This window comes from Silurus aristotelis (assembly GCF_946808225.1).
Source record: "Silurus aristotelis genome assembly, chromosome: 5".
In the NCBI taxonomy this organism is placed as follows: domain Eukaryota; kingdom Metazoa; phylum Chordata; class Actinopteri; order Siluriformes; family Siluridae; genus Silurus; species Silurus aristotelis.
This window is the reverse complement of record NC_139578.1, coordinates 35,244,876-35,257,375: the sequence shown is the minus strand read 5'-3', so window position 1 is coordinate 35,257,375 and position 12,500 is coordinate 35,244,876. Positions and strand designations below refer to the sequence as shown.

The 12,500-nt window shown below is 44.0% G+C and overlaps 1 protein-coding gene across 1 annotated transcript in view; it reads left to right on the top strand.

Annotated features, from left to right (window-relative positions):
• Positions 1 to 9,212, top strand: part of LOC310725912 (uncharacterized protein) — a 21,451-nt gene extending 12,239 nt beyond the window's left edge. Inside the window, exon 2 of the mRNA XM_083541067.1 lies at positions 9,147 to 9,212. Coding sequence (XP_083397193.1) covers positions 9,147 to 9,197 — 51 coding nt within the window. The 3' untranslated portion in view covers positions 9,198 to 9,212. The remainder of the gene's footprint in view (positions 1 to 9,146) is intronic.
• Positions 9,213 to 12,500: the final 3,288 nt, after the last annotated feature.

Here is a 12,500-nt window from a genome sequence, read left to right as displayed (position 1 = left end):
TAACCCTTGTTTACTTTGTCAATCCCTTATTTGTGCCATCATTCTATTTTTTACTTCGTCATACCCTCAAGCAGTCCATCACCTCTTTATTCACTCCATCACTCCTCTATTTACTCCATCACCCCTTTATTCACTCCATCACCCCCATATTCACTCCATCACCCCCTTTTTTACTCCACCACCCCTCTATTCACTCATTCACCCCCTTATTCACTTATTTACTCCTTCACCCTCTTATTCACTCTTTTACTCCCTCTTTTTACTCATTCACCCCCTTCTTTTACTCATTCACTCCCTTTATTCACTCCTTCACCCCTTATTCACTCCTTCACCCTAACCCTAACCCTTGTTTACTTTGTCAATCCCTTATTTGTGCCATCATTCTATTTTTTACTTTGTCATACCCTCAAGCAGTCCGTCACCCCTCTATTCACTCCATCACTCTTCTATTCACTCCATCACTCCTCTATTTACTCCATCACCCCCTTATTCACTCCATCACTCCTCTATTTACTCTATCACTCCCCTAATCACTTCTCTATTCAGTCCATCACCACCTTATTCACTCCGTCACCCCCATATCCACTCCATCACTTCCTTATTAACTCCATCACTCCACCCCCTTATTCACTCCGTCACCCCCTTATTCACTCCGTCACCCCCTTATTCACTCCGTCACCCCCTTATTCACTCCGTCACCCCCCTTATTCACTCCGTCACCCCCCTTATTCACTCCGTCACCCCCCCTTATTCACTCCGTCACCCCCCCTTATTCACTCCGTCACCCCCCCTTATTCACTCCGTCACCCCCTTATTCACTCCATCACTCCACCCCCTTATTCACTCCATCACTCCACCCCCTTATTCACTCCATCACTCCACCCCCTTATTCACTCCATCACTCCACCCCCTTATTCACTCCATCACTCCACCCCCTTATTCACTCCATCACTCCACCCCCTTATTCACTCCGTCACTCCACCCCCTTATTCACTCCGTCACTCCACCCCCTTATTCACTCCGTCACTCCACCCCCTTATTCACTCCGTCACTCCACCCCCTTATTCACTCCGTCACTCCACCCCCTTATTCACTCCGTCACTCCACCCCCTTATTCACTCCGTCACCCCCTTATTCACTCCGTCACCCCCTTATTCACTCTGTCACCCCCTTATTCACTCTGTCACCCCCTTATTCACTCTGTCACCCCCTTATTCACTCTGTCACCCCCTTATTCACTCTGTCACCCCCTTATTCACTCCGTCACCCCCTTATTCACTCCGTCACCCCCTCTATTCACTCCGTCACCCCCTCTATTCACTCCGTCACCCCTCTATTCACTCCGTCACCCCTCTATTCACTCATTCACTCCCTTTATTCACTCCTTCACCCTCTTGTTTACTTTGTCAGTCCCTTATTTGTGCCATGATTCTATTTTTTTTACTTCGTCATACCCTCAAGCCGTCCATCACTCCTCTATTCACTCCATCACCCCCTTATTAACTCCATCACTCCGTCACCCCTCTATTCACTCCGTCACCCCTCTATTCACTCCGTCACCCCTCTATTCACTCCGTCACCCCTCTATTCACTCCGTCACCCCTCTATTCACTCCGTCACCCCTCTATTCACTCCGTCACCCCTCTATTCACTCCGTCACCCCTCTATTCACTCCGTCACCCCTCTATTCACTCATTCACCCCTCTATTCACTCATTCACCCCCTTATTCACTCATTCACCCCCTTATTCACTCATTCACCCCCTTATTCACTCATTCACTCCTTCACCCCCTTATTCACTCCTTCACCCGCTTGTTTACTTTGTCAATCCCTTATTTGGGCCATCATTCTATTTTTTACTTCGTCATACCCTTAAGCAGTCCATCACCTCTTTATTGACTCCTTCACTCTTTTATTCATGGCATCACCCCCTTATTCACCGCCTTATTCTTTCTGTCACCCCTTATTCATTCCATAATTCACTTGTTTCCTTTGGCAGTTGAAAAAGTGCTGCGAAAGAGTGCCTCCTACGATCAACACCACAAACCACCGTAACCTGATACACTCTGTGTCAGTACACACACACACACACACACACACACACAGTGTTTACCCAGCTGCCTGTCCCATACTGATTATCTCACACACACACACACACACACACACACACACACACACACACACACACACACACACACACACACACACACTCTGCTTCTATTAATTTATTTAACTAAACAACTAACACACACATACTATAATTGAGTAGTGATGCAGATACACACTGACACACAGATAAACACACTGACACACAGATACACACACCCGACACAGAGATTCCAATCCCGATACACACTAACACACAGACACACACAATGACACAATGAAACACTGACACACAGATACACATACTATCACACAGATAAACACAATGACACCCTAACAAACTGACACACAGATACACAAACTAACTGAACCTGACACATAGATACTCACACTGACACACACTGGCACACTAACAAACAGATACACAAACTGACACACAGATACTCATGCCAACACACAGACACACACTGGCACACTAACAAACAGATACACAAACTGACACAAAGATACTTATGCTACCACACAGACACACACTGGCACACACTAACCCACAGATACACAAACTAACACAGATACACACACTGACACACAAACCTACAGGATACACACACTATCAAACAGATAAACACACACTAACACACAGATACACACTGACACACAGATACAGGCAAAGAAACACACTAACACACTGGTAAACACACTGACATAAAATCATACATATACACACAATGACACACTAACACACTGGCACACACAAACACACACAGATACACAAACTGACACACTGACACACAGATACACACACTAACACAGATACACAGACACACACTAACACACACTGACACACAAACAGATACACAAACTGACACACAAACAGATACACACACTAACACAGATACACAGACACATACTAACACACACTGACACTCTAACAAACAGATACAGAAACTGACACACACTGACACAGATACACACACTAACACAGATACACAGACACATACTAACACACACTGACACACCAACAAACAGATACAGAAACTGACACACAGATACACACAATGACACACTAACACATACTGGCACACGCAAACACACCGATACACACACTAACAAACAGATGCACAAACTAAAACACACTGACACACAGATACACACACAAACATAGATACACACAGACACACACTGACACACTAACAAACAGATACAGAAACTGACACACACATACACACTCACACACAGCTACTCACACTAACAGATACTATACAGATACACTAACCTGCAGGATAAACACACCAATACACAGACTAGCGAGTGTAGTGCAGTGTGCTGTGAGTGTATTGCGAGTATAGTGCAGTGTGTTTTGTGTGTGTGTGTATGTGTGTTTGTGTTGCGAGTACAGAGCAGTGTATTGTGAGTGTGTAGCGAGTGTAGTGCAGTGTGCTGTGAGTGTGTAGCAAGTGTAGTGCAGTGTGCTGTGAGTGTGTTGTGAGTGTGTAGCGAGTGTAGTGCAGTGTGCTGTGAGTGTGTAGCAAGTGTAGTGCTGTGTGTTGTGAGTGTGTAGCGAGTGTAGTGCAGTGTGCTGTGAGTGTGTAGCAAGTGTAGTGCTGTGTGTTGTGAGTGTGTAGCGAGTGTAGTGCAGTGTGCTGTGAGTGTGTAGCAAGTGTAGTGCAGTGTGCTGTGAGTGTGTTGTGAGTGTGTAGCAAGTGTAGTGCAGTGTGCTGTGAGTGTGTTGTGAGTGTGTAGCGGGTGTAGTGCAGTGTGTTGAGTGTGTAGCGGGTGTAGTGCAGTGTGTTGTGAGTGTGTAGCGGGTGTAGTGCAGTGTGTTGTGTGCGTGTAGCGAGTGTAGTGCAGTGTGTTGTGAGTGTGTAGCGGGTGTAGTGCAGTGTGTTGTGTGCGTGTAGCGAGTGTAGTGCAGTGTGCTGTGAGTGTGTTGTGAGTGTGTAGCGAGTGTAGTGCAGTGTGCTGTGAGTGTGTAGCGAGTGTAATGCAGTGTGCTGTGAGTGTGTTGTGAGTGTGTAGCGAGTGTAGTGCAGTGTGCTGTGTACATGTTGCGAGTGTAGTGCAGTGTGCTGTGAGTGTGAGTGTGTAGCGAGTGTAATGCAGTGTGCTGTGAGTGTGTTGTGAGTGTGTAGCTAATGTAGTGCAGTGTGTAGCGAGTGTAGTGCAGTGTGCTGTGTACATGTTGCGAGTGTAGTGCAGTGTGCTGTGAGTGTGAGTGTGTAGCGAGTGTAATGCAGTGTGCTGTGAGTGTGTTGTGAGTGTGTAGCTAATGTAGTGCAGTGTGTAGCGAGTGTAGTGCAGTGTGCTGTGTACATGTTGCGAGTGTAGTGCAGTATATTGCGAATATGGTACAGTGTGTTTTAAACGTGTTGCAAGTATAGGTGTGTTGTGAGATGAAACTTGTGTGTGTGTGTGTGTGTGTGTGTGTGAGAGAGATTTGGTGTCAGTAGTTGTAAAAGCATACACTGGTGTGTGTGTGTGTGTGTGTGTGTGTGTGTGTGTGTGTGTGTGTGTGTAAAGGCTACAGTAATACATGGGTTAAACCCCCGCTTCCTTCCTTCCCTCTCCTCATAAATGACACACGTGCTCCCTCACACACACACACACACACACACACACACACACACACACACACACACGGGTGTGTTTTAGTATTGTATTGTGTTACTGAATGTGTGTTAAAGCAGAATGACTACAAGAATATAAATGTAAATACACTTCTAGTTTTCATTTTATATGGTAACATTATTAGTGAGGAACCGATTCTGCACACACACATACAAACACACACACATATACATACACAGATGCTGACTTTTTATTTGAGTGTGTGTGTGTGTTTGGGCTTTAAGCTGAAGTCACATGACTCAATCACATGATACAGAGATTCTGAAAGTGTGTGTGTGTGTGTGTGTGTGTGTGTGTGTGTGTGTGTGTGTGTGTGTGTTTGGGTGTCTTTGTGGATGCATCAGTTGTTCTGCTTGTGTTTGCTGCTACTTCTTTCTCTCTCACACACACACTCTCTCTCACACACACACACACACATATTCAGGACAGACCGGTTTTGCACGCACGCACACACACACACACACACACACACACACACACACACACACACACACACACACACACACACACACACACTTTCTGGTTACCAGGTGACATCAATACTGAGAATGTATGTGTGTAATAAGTGTGTGTTCTTTACCACAGCAGTTCTGTTCCAGGGGAAAGTTCATCACCTGTTCCTGAGATTAGACTGAATTACACCTCACACTATCCCCCCCCCCCTCTCTCTCTCTCTCTCTTCCCTCCCCCCTCTCTCCATTCCTCCCTCTCTCTCTTTTTTCCCCCTCTCCCATTGATTCTGCCATTTGTTGACTTCAAACCCATAGAGAATCTGTGGTGGGATCATAGAGCTGTGCATTAACAAATGCCCTCAAATTAGGGCTAAGACGATTCCTCAAGTAACTTGAGTAATTCTGCTTCGTTTTGTCCATTTAACTCCACACAGAGCATTGTTTCTTCCCATTATTACTCAAGCACCACCCGCTAAACTTTCAGAAATAATGATAATACAGTATATTAATAGTATATAATCTATAATCATCCTCATCTTTCGGCTGCTCCCTTTAGGGGTCGCCACAGCGGATCATCCTCTGCACATGTCCAAACCATCTCAATCTCACCTCCCTCACCTTGTCTCCAAAACGTCCTACATGTGCTGTCCCTCTAATAAACTCATTTCTAATCCTGTCCATCGTCGTCACTCCCAACGAACATCTCAACATCTTCAGCTCTGCTACCTCCAGCTCCACCTCCTGTCTTTTACTCAATGCCACTGTCTCTAATCCATACAACATCTCAGGTCTCACCACAGTCCTATAAACTTTCCCTTTCACTCTCACAGATACTCTTCAATCACAAATCACTCCTGCTATCACTCTTCTCCACCCACTCCACCCTGCCTGCACTCTTTTTTTCACTTCTCTAACACACTCTCCATTACTTTGCACTGTTGACCCCAGGTACCTGAACTCCTCCACCTTCTCCACCTCTTCTCCCTGCAACCGCACCCCTCCACTGCCCTCCCTCTCATTCACACACATGTACTCTGTCTTACTCCTACTGACTTTCATTCCATATACTAATAATAAATAGAAATATAATCATATAATCATATAAAATAATAATAACAGCAATAACAGTAGAAAGGTGGGTTTAATAGTAATAGTAAGGTCGGATTATTGGGGAGTGCAGGTGCATTGTGCACAGTGTGAAGAAAATCAGCCGGAGAAGAAGCATCTGCAGGTGCATCATACACTGTGCAGAATTCAGTCAGAAGTTATGTATGGAACATATTAGAAAATGTCAGACAAGATATTGATCTGCTGCCTATGTGGTTAAACTCCTCAGCTATGTGGAGAAAACAGAGAGACCACATAACGTCTGGACTCATTGTGCATAATACAGTGCATAAAGTTCACCCATGTCATTTAGCGTAGTTTAGCTTCAGCTATCAGTAGTAGAATCTAGTAATATATAATTTAGTAATATGCTTCAGATAACAAATATCACTTATATTAGTGTCAATCCAAGCTTAATGCATATAACCATTACTCAGCATTAATATAGTATAATACTCAGCTTCACAGAGAACTCAGTGTCTAGAGAGAGGTCACAAAATCAATAATCATGTTTTAGAGTAAAGTTTATCATATATAAAGTTTATCATACATTACATGATCAAAATGTAATACATGTTATAAAGGCCAGTGAGCAGATACGGAAAACCCGGCAGTTTTAATAAAACAGTAAAATAATCAGGCAGCATGCAGGCAACAGGCATTAACTATACTCAAACAGCATATATATAATCAAAGCACAAGTAGAATCTCAAATGAAAAAATCAGATATAAAAATATAAAAATGAGGAGAGTAATAGGGTCATAGGCACAACACATCGTCAGATAATAAAGAACGTAGGAGAATAGTTGCAAGAAATTGTACAGTATAAGAGATCCAATGTCCAAAACACACAGGAAGTAAGATGTTTCTATGACAGCATGAGCTTAAGAAAAAATATACTTCAGGAAGAGTTTAAGAAAAACTAGACCAACAAAGTAAAAGACGAGAGAGCTATAAAAAAATAGGAAAAGCATTTGGAGCATAAAAGCATTATAAAAAATACGAAAAGCACACGTTTCTATACCAAGTCTACACAAAACAAAGGATGATTTGCAGACAGACGGAAAAAAACCCAGACGAGAATTTAAGAAAAGGTGTGAATATTGCGGTGAATGATCTGCTGCATTATGTTATTTTTTACAGAAAACATCACCATCAAGACATATTTTTGTACATGTTTTTAGAATTGTATGGAGGTGAATGAGGCTTTCTGGAAATGGGTGGACTTTTACTAAGATAGGTATAAACTTACCAGAAAACAAAAGGTGGGATAAGCAAAGCCTTGTAAAATAATTAGCATATTTAAATTGTTCGAGAGAGATATTAGATAAAATATGTAGATTTAACTATGTGTGAGATATAAAACATGAGGATTGTTTATATTAATTCCGCACTCGCATGTGGAAGCTGATGGGTGCCATAGCTGTCGAGATGGTTCTCTCCCTAGGTAGTAATGATTTCATCAACTTCTTTAATAATAAAGTTGAAAACATCAGACAAAAAAAATCCAGACGATTAAAATAAATCCAGAGTATTTTATAAATAACCCTGTAGACAGCAGTGTCATTATAACAGACTATCAAATTCAAAGCTTCACTCCTATTCAAGAGAACGACTTCATTTCATTTATTTCCTCATCAAAATCATCAACCTGCATCTCCATCCATCACCTACAAGTTTCCTCAAACAGATCATTCCAGAGGGAATTAAACCTGTTTTAAAATAATAAACTCTTCCATTAGCACTGGTTTTGTACCAAAATCCTTCAAACTGCAGTATCCACCCCCTAATTAAGAAACCTGACCTTCACCCTGTCAGTTGTCCAACTACAGTCCAATATCAAACCTCCTCTTTATCTCCAAGATTCTAGAAAAGGTTGTAGCACAGCAGTTCTGCTCACATCTACTGAGGAAGAACATTTATGAAATGTATCAGTCAGGATTTCGGCCTCATCATAGCACAGAGACGGCGCTAGTTAAGGTGGTAAATGACTGTTATTGGCCTCTGATCAGGGTTTTGTCTCTTTACTTGTCTCAGTGTGTACAGCAGTCAAAGACCTCGGTGTGATTATTGACCCAAGTCTTTCCTTTGAGTCTCACGTGAATAATATCACCAGGATCTCCTTCTTTCTCCTTAGAAATATTGCTAAAATTAGAAATATAATGGCGTTACAGGATGCAGAAAAACTAGTAGATGTTTTTGTTACATCTAGATGAGACTACTGTAACGCTTTACTGTCTGGGTGTTGGAGTAAGTGCAGAAATAAGCTTCAGTTAGTTCAGAATGCAGCAGCAAGAGTCCTCACTAGATCTAGAAAATATGATCACATCAGCCCTGTTTTAATCATCTACACTGCTCCCAATTCCATCTCACACTGATTATAAAATACTACTACTGACGTATAAAGCACTTAACGCTCTCACGCCGCAGTATCTGAGTGAACTTCTGTACCAGGATGATCCTTCACACCTACTTAGATCAAAAGGTGCAGGCTATTTGTTGGTACCTCAAATAATGAAGACTCCAGCAGGGGGCAGATATTTCCCCTATAAACCCCCCAGTTATGGAACAACCTTCCAATCAGTGTTCGGGACTCAGACACAGTCTCAGTGTTCAAGTCGAGGCTGAACACGTATTTATTTAGTGGAGTCTTTAGTCAGTAGGTGTTTGTGAGGTAAAGGAGCAGATCTGGAGGGATCATGGATATGGAGTGTTTGGTGAACTGGGATATTTGGATGCTGTCGTCTCCTCACTCTCACACGTTCACTCAGGTTTGTTGATGGTGGTGTGGTGGGTCGTCTCTTATCCCAGAGATCCTCATGTCTGTGTTTCCTTCTGCTTCTCCCTTTTAGTTCTGCTGCAAGAGTGAATCTCACCAGAGTCCAAACTGCACAGTGACTTAACTTTCATACAACAATCAGGAGACTTAATAATCCATATCCTTCTCTTCCTGTCACCCTCTCTCTCTCTCTCTCTCTCTCTCTCTCTCTCTCTCTCTCTCACACACCCCTCTTCTCTCTCTCTCTCTCTCTCTCTCTCTCTCTCTCTCTCTCTCTCTCACACACACCCCTCCACTCTCTCTCTCTCTCTCTCTCTCTCTCTCTCTCTCTCTCTCTCTCTCTCACACACACCCCTCCACTCTCTCTCTCTCTCTCTCTCTCTCTCTCTCTCTCTCTCTCTCTCTCTCACCCCTCTTCTCTCTCTCTTCTCTCTCTCTCTCTCTCACCCCTCTTCTCTCTCTCTTCTCTCTCTCTCTCTCTCTCTCTCTCTCTCTCTCTCACACCCCTCTTCTCTCTCTCTCTCTCACACACCCCTCTTCTCTCTCTCTCTCTCTCTCTCTCTCACACCCCTCTTCTCTCTCTCTCTCTCACACACCCCTCTTCTCTCTCTCTCTCTCTCTCTCTCTCTCACACACCCTCTCTCTCTCTCTCTCTCTCTCTCTCTCTCTCTCTCTCTCTCTCTCTCTCTCTCACACCCCTCTTCTCTCTCTCTCTCTCTCTCTCTCTCTCTCACACCCCTCTTCTCTCTCTCTCTCTCTCTCTCTCTCTCTCACACACTTCTCTCTCTCTCTCTCTCTCTCTCTCTCTCTCTCTCTCTCTCTCTCTCTCTCTCTCTCTCTCTCTCTCTCTCTCACACACCCCTCCACTCTCTCTCTCTCTCTCTCTCTCTCTCTCTCTCTCTCTCTCTGCGAAGTGCATGCTGGGAGTGAGTGGGAGCATGCTTGTCGCGTTTCCTTTCTCTCTTTGCATTTTCTATCGTTTGATAGTATTTTTCTTTATATTTATTATATATCTAATAACATCTAAAAGACCTCAGTTCTCTGTGTATAGAGAAGGTCTCTGGGTGTCAGCACCAGCACCTCGCTGGAGAGCATGGCAGCCCAGAGCACCGAGGGTTTTAACACCATAACCCGGCGTGAGGGTGAGGGTGGTGACCGGCGCTAGTGTGGAGGAGTGCAGCCTGGCTGCAGGAAAGGTGGTCGGCCATAAAAACAAGTGACATTGTCAAATGTTCGCCCCTTCATTGATGAAGCGATCTTGGTGAGAGAGCTCTCCCGATATGGAAGGCTCGTCTCTCTGATTAAAATGATCCCGATCGGATGTAAATCTGATCTGGTGAAGCACGTAGTGTCCTTCAGGAGGTTCACGTACATGATTTTGAACAGTAACATCACCGAGCTGGAGCACAGGTTAACGTTCAAAATTGATGGGTTCGACTACGTAATTTACGTATCTTACGTAATTTACGCTGCGGGGGAAAAGACGGTACAGCGGGCGAGAGCAGCACTCCAGCTCGTGTCAGGGACGGGCCGGAACAGACTGCACAGGTGGATGGTGAGGTCCGGCACTGGCGGCGAGCGGTGCGGTTTTCCCGGATGCGAGCGGATCGGAGTCAGACAGCGCGGCGGCTGCGATGTCTAACACTGATATTCCTGTGGGAAAGTTACCTGAAGTGTCGAATACTGAAACTAACCCAGTGTCCGGTGGGGAGGTGATTAACACTGGGTGCACTGGGAGCACTGGGCAGACTGAGATCAGTGCTCAGGACAGTAACACAGAGCTCGACACTGATGATGTGATGGTTCACACACAGGAAATCACTGTCGGTGAAGGACACGAGATGATGGATGAGATTACTGACACTGTAATGATGGAAACTGAACATGTTGCCTTCAAAACCCCCGGAAAAAAAAAAAAAGAGGGGGAGAAAAGCTGCTTTAAAGTACGCGAAAAAGGTGGACCAGGAAGCCGTAGAAAGTGAAAGTGAGACAGAGAGTGATGTGGTTGTGCCTGAGTCCAGTGTTCCCAAACCTGCTGTGAGTAATACTCCTAATAAAGATTATACTGTCACTAAAATTAAACACTTCCTTAAAGTCAGTAAAAACATGCGTCTGGTGAACATCAGTGATCATTTCCCTGATTTGAAGCGCTTATATGAAGCTATTAAACGGTTCATGAGTGAAGGTTGTTTGAGGATAAGGAAGTTTATCGGCTGAAGAAGATACTGACGAAACTCACTAACTTGTGTGATGATGGAGGTGAAACGGTTTAGTCTTCTCAGTCCTCGGTGGCTGCACACTCTGCTGTTATTATCCCTCTTCTGGTTTGTTATGGAGGACATACACATCTCATCTCTAAATGTTAATGGGGCGATAGATAGCAGGAAGATAGCAGAGATATTTGAAGTGGTGCGGCAGAAGAAGATAGATGTGTGTTTTTTACAAGAGACCCACAGTGACAGTAGAAATCTCCCTGACTGGACACAGGAATGGCCTGGTCTTTCCTGCCTGAGTCACTACACCTCCACCAGTGGGGGCGTGGCTATTTTATTTTCTAAGAGTTTTACACCAGTCGCTTACGATGCAGAGGAGATTGTGAAGGGCAGACTGTTAAAAGTCAGGGCCCAGTTCGAGAAACACGTTTTTTTTTTCTCTGTGTGTATTCTCCAACCTCACCTGTAGAGAGACTTGATTTTTTAGATGTTTTATGTACAACCATCGAGGCGTGTGATGATGAAGGATTTTTATTTGTGGGTGGAGATTTAAACTGTACAGTAGACAACAGTGACCGCAACCATACAGAACCCCACATGCCTTCCTGCACTTGTCTCACTCAGATACTTCAGAACTATGGGTTATGCGACACGTGGCGGTTATTTCGTGGCTCTCAGAAACAGTACACATGGGTTCATGCCCGCAACAATTTCATGTCGCTGGCGAGGTTGGACAGGTTTTACGTTTTTAAGCATCATTAAAGATTTTAAAGAGTTGTTTTATCAGCCCTGTTGGTCTCTCAGACCACAGCTTGGTTTCCTGCGTAGCAGTTTTAAATTCTATTAAACCAAGAAGTGCATACTGGCATTTTAATACGGCTCTTTTACACGATAATCATTTTACGGATATTTTTACCTTTTTTTGGAAAATTTTTAAGGAGGATAAGAAACACTTTACCTCCTTGCAGCAGTGGTGGGACCTGGGCAAAGTTCACACCAAGTCAAGTCAAGTCAACCAAACAGTTATGTCAGCAGTACACTGCACATGTGACAAGAGAGTTGGCTCAGTGAATACAGCAATTGGAACGTGAAATTTTAGAACTCCACTCCTTTTACAGCCTGCAGGAGATCAGGACTGTGTTCAGACCCTTTCAGCTAAGAAAAAGAAGCTATCTGACCTCCTAGGGTTGAAAGTGCAAGGTGCACTGATAAGA